We start from the raw sequence: 16943 nt of genomic DNA, 5'->3' as shown, positions 1-16943 counted from the left end.
CCTAATTCAGTTCGTTTCTGTTATCTTCCTGAAAGTATTTTTAACCCTCTTGTCCATAATCAGTGAACTTATGTATAAACTGCCAAAAACAGTTTATACTGTTTATACTGCTTCCCCCTTTCTTTTAGGTGAAGAGATATCCACGTAAAGTCTAAATGAGGAGACAAGACATAAATATTATGAAAAGTTAAAATAATTCAAGACCATAATAGAAGAGCTATCACAGTTTTAGAGTAGTTTCCCAGTGACTTAATTATCCAAATAATAATTGCTAATAGAGGGGCACCTGAGGGACACCTGGTGGCTCAGTGGGTTGAGCCTCTGCCTTCGACTCAGGCCATGATCTCAGAGTCTTGGAATTGAGCCCCGCATTGAGCTCTCTGCTCAATGGGAGCCTGCTTCCCCCTTTCTTTCTGCCTGCCTCTCTGCCTACATGTGATCTCTCTGTCAAATAAATAAATAAAATCTTTTTAAAAAATAATAATTGCTAATGGAATTTAAAAGACTAGCTCACTGTGGTCTAACATGATGAGTAAAGTTTTCCTTACTTATACTATCTATAGCTGTTCTCATCCAGACCTCTGGTCTCCTGGTGATTCCCCTTTCTCTTACCTATGAGCCCTCTATGGGTTTACCTTCTTTCCTTTCTATTCTAAAGCATTGGTTCATCATTTCAACCTATCTGTATGCCTTCATTGTCATGTCTTGCTAGTCTTGAAGCACCCAACCCCAGATCTGTCAGACCACCTTCTTTTTCTACTTCTAAACTCAGGCTGCTCTGATCTGTGGGACAGTTTTACCTAACCCAACAGTTTGATCCATCCTCTCCACTGCATTTAGAGTTGTTTCTCAAAAAAGAAGATCTCTGCTTAGAATATTCGTTGGCTCCCCCATCTCTTTATGTTCAAGAGCAAACTTGTATTGTCATTTTGCTTTTATTAATAATCTGCCTCCTTATCAGGGAAGTCTATGTTTCCCTGGCTTCTGTACCTTTTTCTTTGCCAGAATAACTCTGGTTTAAGGTCATCAGTAACCCATCTGACTATAACCTACATCTTATCATGGCAGCCCCCTTTATGATACTCCTACCCCACTCCCCACAGACATACATGTGCTTTTCTGGTCTCATTGTCTACCAAGGCCGCTCCCTGCCTTATCCTTTGCTTTACACGGTATACTTAGGGCCTAGCACAAGGCATATTAAGTATTTGTTGAGAATGAAGTGAGGTTTAAGCTAGTCTTAAAGAATGAGACTATTCTTCTAGGCAGGAGAACCCAGGGCCAAACACAGAAAAGAGTTTGTGTCTATGGCGTATGTAGAGAACAATGACCAGGTCACTATGGGTTAAAAAGCTATGCTTTGCTGAGAGCAGCATTCAGGAGTCTTTACATCATATCTTATCCAAAGTTTTCTGGACACTTCTCACCTGCAGTGGCCCCAGTCTTCTCTTAACTATCTGGTTCTTCTACTGTTCTTGAATTTTATCTACTTGGGCTTTAGAGCCATGGCTCCACCAGAATGCCTATTACTAAGGACACTAGTGACTTCCATTTTGCAAAACCCAGTGGACACTTCCTGTCATCTTACTTGATCTGTCCCACATCATTTGACAGCCCACTTTTGCGTATGTACTTTCTTCCAGGATACCATACTATCCTGGTTTTCCTCCTACCTCACTAGTTGTAATTTTTTCCTCAGTTCCTCAGCTTCTAGGCAATAGAGTGCCCCAGGTTCAACCTTCACAGTTTTTTAGTTCACATGCATTCCCTCCCTAATTTAATCAACCTTTTGTCTTCAGACAAATACAGATAAATTCAGATAGATGTATCTGCTAATGGTCCCTCAGCTTCTATCTCTAATCCAGATCTCCCTCTCCAAACTTGACTCTTGCCACTAATTTCCTATTAACATATCCCCTTGGAAGTCTAATAGATATCCCAAATTTAACATATCCAAAATTAAATTCTTAGTCTTCCCCTGAAAAGCTGCTTCTCCTGCAGTGTTTTCCGTTTCAGTTTATGGCAACTCCAGCTTTCCACTTGCTAAGGCTTGAACTTGGATTCTCACACTTCACAACTGGCCTGTCAATGTCTTTCAAAATGGATCCAGATATAACCGCTTCACTATTATCATCATATTCAGTCACCTGAATTTTATAGTGATACCCTGATTCTTCTCACCTTTGATGTCCTGCCATTCTTTTCTCAATGCAGTAGTCAGAATGACCCTTTTTAGGTAAATCAGAGTATATCACCATGAAAGACCCTACAGGAGCTCCCACTTCACTGAGCATAAAATTAAATTTTAAGTGCCTGCAAGACCAATCTGACCATACCTGATCTCCTATCCTACTCCTTTTCCTATATATATAGTGGTTTGGCAACACCAACTTCACAGTTCTTCATTTATGCCACTGCTTCTACCTTGGAGCCTTTGCTCTTGCTTTTCTTTCTGAAATGTTCTTTCCCCACATTGTGACATGGCTCCCTACCTCACTTCATTTCTTTGCTTAAATGACACCATTTTAGTGAGGTCTAGCCTAATCACTCTATTCAAAATTATAACCCCCCTGTTCTATCTTACTGTCCTGGGTTTCTCCGCGAGGCCGCTTATCACCTTCTATCATGCTATTTAGTTATCTTATTTCTTTTGTTTACTTTTCATTGACTGTCCTCTCCATGCTGGAAAATAAGCTCCCCAAAGGCAGGGATTTGTCTCTTTTCTTCATAAAACAATGCCTGACACAAGTAATAAATAATTACTGAATCAAGCTAAAGTTAGGAATTTACATCTTTTGGAGGAAGTCTTTTGGAGGTCTGAAGGTTCATTTAAGTAAGTTTTCAGCCATAAAGAAAAGATATGCGATCCCCAAATAAAGAAGTTATATTTGAACCAGGAAGATTTGTTAATGGCTATAGGTCTCCATGTACCATTATCATGTCTCTCATTGTCATTTGGTATTAAATTATGTTTAGTCCAATGGTTGATACAGGACTGATTTTTAGATTGCCTCCCCTCCCCCACAACTAACAAGGCTTTAATCAGGGCATTAAGGAGTTCTAAATAGGCATTGCTTTTGAATCTGCATATCAGGAGGGGGCTGGGAGCATGAGTAGGAGGATGTCATGTCCCAGTGATTAATGATCTCTAGGAAGCTGAAAAGGGGAGAGTAATATACACAGTATTTCTACCCCCTGGAGTAGGAATGCAAACACCATTGTGCGGATCTGTGCATAGTCACTGACTTCCTGGTAGCTGGAGAATTTCATACACTCTTCTACCACAAATAAAACTGTCAGAGAAGTGACAGAGCTCAAAAAGCGGGCCTTCCTTACTTAAAAAGAATAGCTCAAACACAGTGAGCCAGAAAATTAATTTTGTAGTTGTTTGGAAACCCAGTTGTTTAAGAAGAAAAGTGAAAATGGGAACTTTCCTTGAAAAGCCTAAAACCTCCAAATATTTGTTGAATCAAACTCTACATTTGGTTTCTTAAATTTACCAGATTCCTAGAAACTGCTTATTTTAAATGAATTTAAAGGGAAACATTCCTTTGTAATGAAATGCATCGTTTTAAACTTTTCAGTGTGGTCTCTATGGTGGATTTAGAGAATCATACTATCAGTGGACTTCATTGCCTATTGCCTTATGTGTTGAAAAAAAAATCCTAACATTTCAAAATGGTTTATACAGTTGTAGAAAGTAATTCTATGGTGGAGTTCTTTTGTTTTATTTGTTTTCATCCCCAGTGAATCTGTGATATTTAATAACAGTTTCCAAATGCTTAAGTCAGAAGTGAAACATTTTTAAGACTAGATAAGGAACTACAGATGTTTGCAAAAATTTTTAAAAGAAAGTTTGTGGGGAAAGCATTGTGTTTCAACGAATTGTGATTTTTTTTTTTTTTTTTTTTTACGAATAACCAAAATTAGGGTCATCGTTTAACAGTAGCAGGTAGTAATCACAGCAGCAGCAACAGATTTTTCATGGGGACCACCAAATAACTTGTATTCTGCCAGGACTCATTCATCCATAGGATTGTTATTTTTGTTTGTGGCTCAGATTGTTTTGATACCTTTTACATTACTAGTCATTGTTCTGCACTGTCTAATTTTTAAACTTTGATTTCTTATGAGTATTTTTTCCATAATATAAAAAGAGAGGAAGGATATACTCATTCTTGGAGAAATGAGAGCTACACTTCTGAATGAAAGAAAGAAAACAAATGTATATATTATTTCTGTTTTGTTGTTGCTTACTTTGTTTTATTTTTGAGGATTCCATTATAATCTAAATTAAAAAGAACTACTGTGGTCTAAATTAAGACAGCATCAGATAGATTAAGCCCTGAGTTTGGTTTCCAAGTGGTTAGACTTCTCCATTGCATTTGCAAGAGTTTATTTTTAGTCAGGATGTGGTTATTTTTAGATCTGCTTCTCTGTCACTAGGAAATGTAATGCCTGTCTTTCCATTGTTGTTTATCAGGAAGTTCTGAGGCACAGGCTTAGGAGATCCAGTTAGCAGAGAACACCACCTCCTTTTAGATGAAAGAATGTGAAATAATGCCTGAAGGAAAATCTGTTAATTGAGAACATATCTAATTTTAAAATTATTAGTGTCACTTTAATCTCTAACACACTGAGCAACTGAACAAGATTTTTAAGGAATACCAAAAACACAAGGTTTGGGTTCCCCCTACTGGTGTGCATCCCAGGTGCCTGTGTTCATTAACAACATAGCAGAAAGGCCTAGGGGATAAAGATTTGAAATGGCTATGTTGGGCTCTTTTAAAGAGACCTGGTGATGAGAAAAGAAGAAAAAGCACCATTACCCATTTTCTGCTAATGTCTTTTTAAAAATGGGATGATCTAAAATTGTATTTTTTATGTCCAGAAAGAACAAAACTTAATCCTATAATATTTGGTTTTTAATGTTGTTGCCTGTGATAAGCTGCTTATATACAGCTTCTCAAATGCTTTATGTTATAATCTAAGGAATAATAAAACACCAGTGGCTCCACAAAAGGATTTAAAACCCCAAGGAAAAAATATAAAGCTAGCATTGTGTCATAGTAAAATTAAAGAGCTGGTGTTAAAGCTAATTCCTATTTTAGCATTTCAGAAAGTGACATGACATCATGTGATTGTGTGTGTCCATTTAACATCTGTTCTTTCTAATTTGTCATATGTGTATTTAAAACAGTTCTCTTTATTTTCTGTCTCTTAGTCAGTAAATGCCAAGTAATATTAAAGGCTTGTTTTGAAAAAGAAAAATTTTAATTGACTCCTAGAAGTCATTTCTGAACTTCTTCTTATGTTTGCATTTTAAAAGACTATTCAATGAAATTAAAATATTGTATTTTTAAATTGCTTTTCAGCAATGCAGTCAACCTTTTAAGCAATGTTCCGGTCTCTTATTTGGATGTTCTCATTTGTCCATTAACCCATGAAGAAACAGCCCAAGAGGCAACAACACTAGATGAACTGCCCAGTGATAAAACGGCTGAGAAAGAAACTGTTTTGAAAAAGAATACCATGGTATACAATGGTATGAATATGGAAGCCATTCATGTTTTACTCAGTTTTATGGAGAAGAGAATAGACAAGGTAAGACTGATAAAATGGGAGGCCTTGGGAAGATGTTTCTAAAGAATGTAAATGTGCCATATATGCAGACATCACAAGGACATGATTTTTAAATATAAGCTTTTTTTAAGTAGCTAATGTTTTACGTAGTTATATCCTGGAAATCATTTTATTGCAGTATATGATTAATTATAAAAAACAAATTTATTTGCTTAAAGCCAAAAATTTTGTTGATCCAAGACTAAAACTATGACTGGTGCCTGAAAGTGAAGGAAAAATTAATTACTTTTCCACGTAGGTATTTTGTAAGACCTAGAAGTAAAAATTATCCCCCAAAAAAACTTGATGATAAATTCTTTCCATAATACCAAAAGGCTATCTTTTTTAAAAATCATCAACTTTTCATTTGTTGTGCGTTGCTTATTTTCTTATCTCTCAGTTGCTTTTTCAGGTTAATTATATTAAAAGGTAGCAAGGTAGTGTGGGTGGGTCATCAAAACCTTTGATTCTTTTAAGCCCAATATAGGAAAATCCAGGGAGGATAAAAACAGACATTAAGGGGCACCTGGGTGGCTCAGTGGGTTAAAGCCTCTGCCTTTGGCTCAGGTCATGATCCCAGGGTCCTGGGATCCAGCCCTGCATCGGGCTCTCTGCTCAGCGGGGAGCCTGCTTCCTCCTTTCTCTTTGCCTGCCTCTCTGCCTACTTGTGATCTGTCTGTCAAATAAATAAATAAAAAATCTTTAAAAAACCCCACAATAATAAACGTGAAATTAAGTGATGGAATGGAAGCTTATGTTGCTTTAATAACACAAAATGTCTCTCCCTCAAAAAAGGAATATTAACATGCTCAGTTATACAGAGGAAAGTAATACTGTTAGAAACTAATACAGTATGTCTGGTTTTCTTTATAGGGAAGCAGCTATAGAGAAGGTCTAACTCCAGTTCTCAGCTTATTAACAGAATGTTCCCGAGCCCATCGAAACATCAGAAAATTTCTCAAAGATCAGGTAACTGCTTAATGCAAATTACACCTCATAGTTAATCTTCTTATACGTGACTTTTAAAAGTAGAATTAATGAGTTGCATTCTTTCATAATGGTTTTCTTCCATAAAATCAGAAACTCAGAAAAGTTAGTTTTAATCTTTGAAATCTTCCTAATCCAGAAAAATGTGACCCTTTGTATTTTTCTGAGTCATTCATTCATTTATTCAACAAACATTTTAGATCTACTTTGTGCTGTCTTCTAAGCACTGAAAGATGACGTCTTTGCCTTGTAGAGTTTACCTTACAGTGGCAGAACAAAAAGGAAATGAATGTATGTATGATATAATGGCATGTAGAGATGTGTTCTTAAAAAAGAAGGAGAAGGGGAGACTTAGGGGACTAGGGAGGGCCTCTGTGAGAAAATGACATTTGAGCAGAAAATTTGATAAGAAAAGGATCTCTGAGAAAACCTGGAAGAGGAATGTAAAGAGAACAAGCAAAGTCCCTGAGGTGAGAGGCTGGTTTGGTGGGCTTGCGGAAGGGCAAGGAGGCTAGACCAAACTGGCAAGGAGAGTGGTAGATGAAGTTAAAAAAAAGGTAAGTAAGAACCAGATGCCTAAGGTTGTAGAGGACTTCTGATGCCCTTCTAAGGGAGATGGGAAAGCACTGAACCATTCTGAGAAGGGGAATTAGATGAAGGGGATCCCATTTATAGTTTAAAAGACTCCGGCTGCTATATATAGGATAGACTAGGAGGACGTAACGTGAGTAGAGGAGTAGAGGAGGCCAGTGGAAAAGAGAGCTGATGGTGAAGGTCTGCGGTAGGATGGTTGAGTTCATGGTAAGAATTCTTTCCATCTGCCCTTAGGATTTATCTTTGTCTCCCCTTCTGTCATCATGGGTGAGTTTTCCCTGCTTTCTTCTGTGCCCAGCCTCTGCACTTGTGTCCTGGATTCCTTTCCTTCTCATCTTCTCAGGAACTTTTCTCCTGCGTTTATTTCCTCTCTTTTTGAATTAATCTTTTTTTTTTAAATGTGCTAGGTCATTTCTGCCTTCACTCAAACACACCTTCCATCTTAAAAACAAAACAAAAACCTTCCCTCAATTTCTCTTCTCAGGTTGCCTCCCCATCACTCTGCTCTTCTTAGTGCAGTGTTCCTCAAAAGAGATTTCCATACTCTATTCTTTTTACTCGTCTTTCTCTCCTGAACCCACCGAAATTAGGCTTTCATGCTTTCCACCCTACTGCAAAGGTGCTCATCAAAATTCATCAACCCAATATTGCCAAATCTGATAGCTCTCAAATATTTTTTTTAATGCATTCCCCCAGTGCATTTTGATGTAACTGACTATTCTGTCCTTCTTGAAATAATTTCTTCACTTGGTTTCTAGGACACAATGGGGGAACCTCTTTGCAATGTCTGAGTGCCCCAAGACAATGTTGTCTTTGTCTCCACTCCCACTCCCCTGGTGATTTCATTCAGCAGTCATGGTTTTGAAAATCATCTATATGCTGATGACTCCCAAATTTATATTTCCAGCCCTGACCTGTCCCTTCAGCTCCAGACTAATGTAACAAGCTGCCTACTCATCTCCTCCCCTTGGATGTATAGTAGAGGTCTTTAACATCCCAAACTAAGCTCTTGATTTCCCACCCCTTCACCCTGTCTCTTTCCTTCTTCCGCATCTCAGTATATGGTCCCATCATTCACCCCACTGCTCTTTTTCTGCCTTGTAGAATTTCCCTTGTTCAATGAACCAGCTTTATTTCACCCCTTAATGTTTATGGTCAAGATTTAGTAAGCTTCTTACTATATGTGGGGCACATTAGTAGATACTGCTGCTAAGGAGAGATTAGAAAGTAGAGACTCTTTCTTTGAGGAATTTACAGTTCACTAGAAGAAGAGAGGAGTGCCGTGAAAACATGAATAATCATTTAAATCTAATGAAATAGTTAATGAATTAAGGTAATTTCCAGTTTGATTATTTTAAGACATTCTACCATGACTAGGAATACTTGGTAAAGAATAATGAATGAAAAATATTTTAAGTTTTCTGTATTTTAGCTTTTTTTCATAGGAGATGCAGGTTCAACTGAACTGTTTAGATTTTGCTGTCTCTGACCAAGGTAGTCCAAAAAAAAAACCTGTTTCTTAACAACTTTGTATGAAGGTCTTGGGCCACATATTATATGGACACAAAAATTATAAGACCCACTTGTTGTCCTCAAAGAAGCACTACAGTATAAAGAGATGAAACATGACAAGTAAAGATGACTAAGATATAAGACACACACAACAAAATCAACTTTCCTTCTGAGAAAGATGCAGTCTAAGAAAGGCAGAATATGTGGCGCCGGGGTGGCTCAGTGGGTTAAGCCTCTGCCTTCGGCTCAGGTCATGGTCTCAGGGTCCTGGGATGGAGCCCTGCATCGAGCTCTCTGCTCGGCAGGGAGCCTGCTTCCCCCTCTCTCTCTGCCTGCCTCTCTGCCTACTTGTGATCTCTCTCTCTGTGTCAAAGAAAGAAGGGCAGAATGTAAAGTAACCGATGATTAACTTTGGCAATAGTATAAATAGAACAAATAGTATAAATAGCTAATTAATTATTACGCCCTATAGTTAATACCTGATTAAGTCCAACTCACGCATACCCAGGGGAAATTGGTCCTAAGTATTTAGACAGGTGGAAAGAGAACATGGTAGAAATTACTGACCCAGGTTGGGTTAGTCTGGAGAGGCACTTACAGAAGAGACGAGATTTTGTGGATTTGAAAGAGGAAATGGACAAGATTTGTCAAAAAAAGAAAAAAATTGTTGGAGGGTAATATTTGGGAGAAAGTAGAATGAGTCCATACAAATGCAGATTGTCTGGGAGTGATATATAAGAATAAAAGCAACAAACTTCTATTTAAAAAAAAAAAAAAAAAACTTGTTTCTAAGAAACCCAAAACACAGCTAACAAAACTTTGGGGTGATAACCTTTGTTAATAGATTCTTTACTCTGGAACAGTAGGCACATACTACATGAAATCCCTTGTTCGAGATCTCATTCTTCAATATATTCAGCATATAGAGACCGTATAAAACTCAGTATGGTTGGCTGAATCTTTACTGTGCAGTGACTTTGTACTTACAGAGCACAGAAATCATGATGCTCTACTATTAGAAATATGGCTTCTATAAACACTTTGAGTAGATTATTCAGTTTTATGAGGGTTAGTTGCCATTTGTGTTCACAGCACCTTCAGTACCTCCTGATACATGGTAGGCACTCAATATAGAAGGAGAGAGGAAAGTCAGTTGAGTGGATTAAATAAAATGATATAAACATGAAGGGTCTGGCATGGTAAATTAGTATTTGACTTGGTTTTTATCCCCATTTCCTCTCATGGCGCCCAGCTTACAGAAGGCGCTTTTAAAGATTCCGAGGGGTGCCTGGCTTTCTCAGTCAGTAGAGCGTATGACTCTTGATCTCAGGGTTGTAAATTCGAGCCCCACTTTGGGTGTAGAGATTACTTAAAATAAAACCTTTTTTTAAAAAAAAAAAAAGATATCTGAATCCATTCCTCCTTCAGTCAACAAATATTTATTAAACACCTGTAATATGCCATGAACTGAGAAGAATAAACAAAACAAAGACATCCCTGCCCCCTTGGCACTGACTCTTGTAGAGGAAGGGCCAATGGTAAAGCAATATATACTGTGTCAGGTGGTGATGAGTGCTGTGAGGAAGGCTAACGAAAGCGCTTAGAGGGGGTGGTATACAAAAAAGAGAAGTCATATAGGGTGGTCACGGTTAGTCATATAGGGTGGTCAGGAAATGTCATCCTATAAGTAACATTTGGACACAGACCTGAAGTAAGGGAATGAGCCATGCAAGTTTCTAGAGAAAGAGTTTCTGGGCAGAGGGAGCAGCAAATGCAAAGACCATGAGACAGGAAAGTGGGTGGTGTACGTAAGGAGTTCCATGGAGGTCTGTGTGGCTGTAGCAGTGTCGGCCAGAACTGTAGAAATACAGTTAGAGCAGGAAGCTGGATTATGTGAAACCTAAGGGAGTTGTAAGGACATTGTTTTTCACTGTAAGATGACAAGCACTGGGAACTAGAAGACTTTGAGAACAGAAATGATATGATGTGACTTTCAGAGGCTCCCTAGCTGCTTTGTAGAGGATAAATCACGAACTGGGATGGAAGCAGAGAGCACTGGGAGGCTGTGGTAGTAACCAGTTTGGGTGAGACATATCAGTAATTTGGGTGTGATAATTTTAGAGGAGGCAGTGAGAAGTGGCTGAATTATGGATATATTTCAGAGGTAGAAACAATATAATTTACTGGTGGATTGGATATGGGGTGTGAAAGAGAAAAGGCTATTTCCAAGGTGTTTGTACTAAACAGTTGGAAAAATAGACTTACCATTTAATGCGATGGAAAACTAAGAAGGAACAGCTTTGGTGGGAGCATGGAAGATTTGTGTTTAGGACATGCTAAATTTGAGAGGCCTATAAAAGTCTGGAAGTCAGTAAAGAAATCAAGATAGAAATATAATTTAGGGAGTTCTCAGTGTATAGAGACCATCTAATGCCATAAAGCTGGATGAGATCACCAGTAGATTCAGTGAAAATAGTGAAGAACGTTGCCTAAGAGCTCAACCCTTGACTATTCCAATACTTAGAAAACAAGAGGAGTAAAAGAATTGGCAGAAGAGGCTGAGATGAAGCAACCAGTTGAGATAGGAGGAAACCCTGAAGAGGGAGGGGTCTGGGTGGATGAATTGAGTGAGCGAGTGAGCAAAAAAACAGACAAACCAAGAAGTGTCCTAAGTCCTCTGCAGATCAAAATCGATAAAATAGGGATAATGATGTTACTACCTCCTTTGCAAGGTTACTGTGGAGACTGATTATACAGAATGTATGTATATCCTCTATTATAGCAACTAGCACCTAGAAAATATTCAATAATGAATAGCCATTTTTTATTATAAAATAAAATAAGAAAACCTAAGTACAGACTTTTTTTTAGTAAATACTGAAAATGCTACAGGAATTACAAGAAGGGAAAAATCAATAGGAGTCAAAGTTTTAAGGAAGGCCCCGTGGAAGAAGGAGAAACTTGACCCTGACTTTAAAGTGGATTTTGATAGAGGCAGGCAAAGGCATTCCAGATGCTTTGATGATTAAAAATTCCAAATGAATCAGAGTATTTCATGGTGGTACAGTGAAGGGTTGTTTCTCTTCAAATGAAATTTCATTAAAACCATGAAATCACTTTAGGGGTTTTTTTTTGTTTTGTCTTATTTGGAAGCAAACCTATTTAGTTTTTAAAAGCTTTTTCCATTCTTACAAAACTGAGCTCATAGACATTGTGAGACTGACCAGTTGCATGGTACCATCCTCACTTACTCTAGGACCCCACAACTGATGATGGTTTTTGCATTTCTGCCATTAGGTTTTACCACCATTGAGGGATGTGACAAATCGACCTGAAGTTGGCTCAACTGTGAGAAATAAGCTGGTGCGCCTCATGACACATGTTGACCTTGGAGTCAAGCAAATTGCTGCTGAATTCCTTTTTGTCCTTTGCAAAGAGAGAGGTAGGTTAAACTCTCTTTGCTCTCTATGTTTTTATTTTTCAGAGGGAATTTGAGAAATCTTTCTGTTAATAGTGGCCATCTCATTCCACTCTTTCCAGAGCTTACTCCTATCTTCTGTTAGAGGGCCTGAGGATATATTAAAAATTAATCATTTAAAAACATTTTCTGTATGCTTCTGTGCAAACACACTCACATTAAACTTTGCCTTCTGTATCCTTAACCCACGCTTCTTAATCTTGTGAGTCAGGACCTGGAGTCATAATGAAAAATCTGCTTAAGTAATTCAGGTACTACTATTTTTTTTTTTTTTTTAAGATTTTATTTTTATAAGGGATCTCACTCAGTGTGGGGCTTGAACTCACAACCCTGAGATCAAGTGTTGCACGCTCGTGCATGCACCAACTGAGCCAGCCAGGTCCCCCAAGGTGCTAATATTTTATAACCAGACATAGGCCTGGGTTAGTTCCCCTTTTTAATTCCTCTTGGAATTAAAGCTATAGGAGTTATGGTTTCTTCACTAAGTTACTTTATCAGTAGATAATTATTTGATGTGAGCTATATAACATAATATGGAAGTGAAAAAAGGAAAATGGAAAGTGCAAAGAATGCCAAAGATACATTCCTTACCCTTGAGATAAGGATAAGATAGAGATAGAGAGAAATTTTAAAATAACTATACTACAGTGTAATAAACACAATTATAAAGTAACTGTCTTCTGAGATAACACCTAACAATTTCAGATTTTTTAAAAATTATATGGGCTATTTCCCCTGCAAAAGCAGGTTCTTCAAACAAGGAACTTCAAGATACCCAGATATTTTTACCTATTTTTTTCTTTAGCTCCTAGTTTTATAAATGTACTGGTATGAAAATCCCATCTAAGCAGATTTTATATTCCACTTTTTTAAAGTACCTCCGTTTTGTGAGACAGAATTTGGAGGTAGAAAACTCACTTCTCTCAAAATCTTAAGTTAGTTTAATTCTTTTTTTTTAACCCAGCTTTATTGAGGTATAATTGACAAGTAAAGTTGTATGTATTTAAAGTATATTATACAACGTGATGATTTGGTACATGTATACATTGTGAAGTGATTAACACAGGTTAAGACATCTACCACCTCACAGAGTTACTTTTTGTTTTTTTTGTGTGTATGGTGAGAACGCTGAAGACTGATCTTAGCAAATTTCAAGTGTAGATAGAATAGTATTAACTATAGTTAATACTATTAACTATAACCATGCTAGTTAACCGTGCTAGACATTGGATCCTCAGAACTCACGATAACTGAAGGCTTACAGCATTTGATCAGCAGCTCCTCATTTCCCCCATCCCCAACTACCACTCTACTCTCTGTTTCCAGGAGTTTAATTTTTTTTTTTTTTAAAGATTACACATTTAAGTGAGATCATATAGTATTAGTGTTTCTCTGGCTTATTCACTTAGCATAATGTTCTCTAGGTTCATCCTTGTTGTAACAAATAGCAAGATTTCATTCTCTGTCATGGCTGAAATAAATAAACACACACACACATATCTCCTTTATCCATTCATCTGCCAGTGGACTCTGCTTTTTTCCATATCTTGGCTATTATGAATAATGCTTTAGTGAACATGGAACTGTAGACATCTCTTGTTTTTTTTTTTTTTTTTTTTTTAAAGACTTTATTTATTTATTTGACAGAGAGAAATCACAAGCAGGTAGAGAGGCAGGCAGAGAGAGAGAGAGGAGGAAACAGGCTCCCTGCTGAGCAGAGAGCCCGATGCGGGACTCGATCCCAGGACCCTGAGATCATGACCTGAGCCGAAGGCAGCGGCTTAACCACTGAGCCACCCAGGCACCCTAGACATCTCTTGTTAATAAAGACTTCATTTGCTTCAGATATATACCCAAAAGTGTGATTGCTTGATCATATTGTAGTTGTTTCTAAATTTTTGAGTAGCCTCTGTGCTGTTTTTCATGGTAGCTGGACCAATTTGTATTCCCACCAGTGGTGCGTAAGTGTTCCCTTTTTGCCACATCCTTGCCAACACTTACCATCTCTTATCTTTTTGGTAAAAGCCGTCCTAACAGGTGTGAGGTGATCTGTCATTATAGTTTTGATTTGCGTCTTCCTAATGATTAGGGATGTTGCGCCTTTTCACAAAAATACCTATTGGTCATTTGTATGTCTTTTTTGAAAAAAAACATCTTTACAGGCTTTTTGTCCATTTTTTAATAGAATTATTTGGGGTCTTTGCTGTTGAGTTGTAACCACAGAATTCTTAAACTTTAATTTCTGACTTTATTTCCACTTCAGTTCCTGTTAAGATGGTATATTAAAAACATAATTTGGTCAATATAATAATAATGATAATAAACACAACTATTATGAATGGGGGTGTCATGTTCCAAACATTCTATGCCATAAGCTCATTTATTTCTCATAAGGACCCTCCAGTGTCATAAATGAATTAACCTGGCACTTTCAGTAACTTATTCAAGGTCACAGAATTGCTTGAGGGCTAAAGCCCAAATTTGAGTCCTCTTTCCATTCTGCCACATTTCCTTTTATAGTAATTTTCACCAACTGTCCTCATATCTGCGCTTTTAAACAATTCAGTTCTTTCATGACTCTGAAAAAAGATTGATGTAGCATCTTGGAATTAAGTGACTGGTATAGTCATATGGTAATCTGTAAATACTGGCTGAACTGAATCAGTTTTTCCAAGATCAGAAATGAACTGTTGGGGCACCGCAGTGGGTTAAAGCCTCTGCCTTCAGCTCAGGTCGTGATCCCAGGGTCCTGGGATCGAGCCCCGCATTGGGCTCTCTGCTCAGTGGGGAGCCTGCTTCCTGCTCTCTCTCTGCCTCTCTGCCTGCTTTGATCTCTGTGAAATAGATAAATAGAATCTTAAAAAAAAAAAAATTAGAAAAAAGAGGAAAAAAAAAGAAATGAGCTGTTTTTTATTTTAAAGTGTAATTATGTATGTATACATAAATCTAAATTACACACTGTATCTATCAGTCAAAAGAAGTTTATCAAAATATACACTAACATCTTATCCATTGTTACCTCTCACTAGGATGACTGGTGACTTTTTTTAGTTCTGTGTATTTTACAATTTTTCTACAATGACAATTTTTTTTAAAGATTAATAATATATAATACATATCATATATAATTACATATCTAAATACATAAATTAACATATCTAAATATAATCACTTTACATTTAATGTGTCAGTGTGATAGTAAATATGGCATATGCATTTATAAATGAATTTGCTCACTGTTTTTCATTTGAAAGGATTACTTTTGTTCCCTCTTAGTCTATTTAAGGTTTTTATAATCCTAACTTTGAGCCCAAAGCCAACCCATATTAGCAGAAGTGTATCATTTTCATTTGACCTTGAACAATTCTATATATACTCGTCCACTTTTCCTTCCAGTTTGATTTTAAGTTTAGTAGATATATTCTTCTGGAATAAAAATTTACCTATTTAACAAAAAACTTCAGAGCTAGAGCCAGGGAATACAGAGGTATAAAGATGAACAAGGTCTCTGCTCTCCTATTACTTTCTTACCAAGGGTTACCAACTCATGTGCCTACAAGTGCCAAGTTGGTAATAAAAATGGACCGGACATAAGAAGGTAAATGAAAACTGACACGTAACCTCATTGCTGGGAAGGCAGCGGGTTGGGAGTAGGGGAACAAGGAGATGGTGCAGAATTGGAGAGAGGACATCACTGCTACTTAGCTCCAATTGATTGTTACCATGAAGAAACATATGGCCAACGTTACCAAATCTTGCAGGTTTTTCAAGAGAAGCCAGGTCTCTGAATTTTTATATAAAATCTCCCAGTTTTTAAATGCTGTCAACGTATTCTAATTTAAAACCATCTAACCAAAAAAGAAAGAAAGAAAGAAAAGTTTGTAGTCTACATTAAGCTTGTAAGTCATTAGATTTTGGAGTTAGCGTTAGGTTTGGAGGGAAACTCTATTAAAATGAGATAAATTCCAAATAATTCATCAGTGTTGAACATCCTTTTTAAGGACGTTCAAAGCTAAGCTTAAAGGTGAAGATACCATGATCAAGGCTCAAGAGTCATGTCACACTAAGTAGAAACAGCAAACAGCAATCAAATTAGGTTAGGGACGCAGAGACTAAATGAAGAATGAAAACTGAAATGGTACAAGATACAAAGGGCAAAATTTCATGGCAGACTTGGCACAGAAAGAATCATTCAAGTGTCTTAAATATCCATCTATGCCAGGCTAAAACTGTAACCTCCTCAGGTTAACTTGTACTCATGCCTACCAACTTGTGTTGAGCCAAATCTAAACTTCTATTACCTGCTCTGCAAATTGTATACTTTTCTCCAGGGTACCTAAACAGAGGCCTTATATCATCTAATAAAAGAAACTAACTTATAATACAATCCTCCCCCTGTTAACACATTCATTAATTCCCAGCATGTGCTAGGCACTGTGGTTGGGGCTGAACCATACCGAGAAATAAGGCTGGAACAGCTCAGCACATAGCCCCGCAACTGCGAGCTTGCCCTCGGCTCCTTTATTTCAGTCTCCCAGGTAGAAGGGTCAGTTTAGCTTGAAGCTAACATCTCCTGCCTGCTGATCTTTTCATCTTCTTGGAAAGCAGTTACCTTCTGTTCTTTTGGTAACCCTCCCTATGTGTTTTCCTCAACCTATATACATCTCCATGTCACTGCCCTTCACATCTTAGCATCTTGAAAGATTAATCTGGTTTTCCTCTTGGTATCCTTAGTAGCCACTCAGGCTTC

At 37.4% G+C, this 16943-nt stretch overlaps 1 protein-coding gene across 6 annotated transcripts in view; it reads left to right on the top strand.

The window, feature by feature from the left end:
• The window catches only part of RIC8B (RIC8 guanine nucleotide exchange factor B), a 98898-nt gene that overhangs the window by 53472 nt on the left and 28483 nt on the right, over positions 1-16943 (top strand). For all 6 annotated transcript variants that reach the window (XR_009404729.1, XR_009404728.1, XR_009404730.1 and 3 more), the window contains exons 5-7: positions 5376-5604; positions 6496-6591; positions 12013-12157. Coding sequence is in view for 3 of the 6 variants with exons in the window: in XM_059402180.1 (XP_059258163.1) it covers positions 5376-5604; positions 6496-6591; positions 12013-12157 (470 nt within the window). In the remaining 3 variants the exon portion in view is untranslated. The remainder of the gene's footprint in view (positions 1-5375; positions 5605-6495; positions 6592-12012; positions 12158-16943) is intronic.

This window comes from Mustela nigripes, chromosome 6, assembly GCF_022355385.1.
Source record: "Mustela nigripes isolate SB6536 chromosome 6, MUSNIG.SB6536, whole genome shotgun sequence".
In the NCBI taxonomy this organism is placed as follows: domain Eukaryota; kingdom Metazoa; phylum Chordata; class Mammalia; order Carnivora; family Mustelidae; genus Mustela; species Mustela nigripes.
The sequence above is the reverse complement of the archived record's forward strand: the minus strand, read 5'-3'. Positions and strand labels throughout refer to the sequence as shown.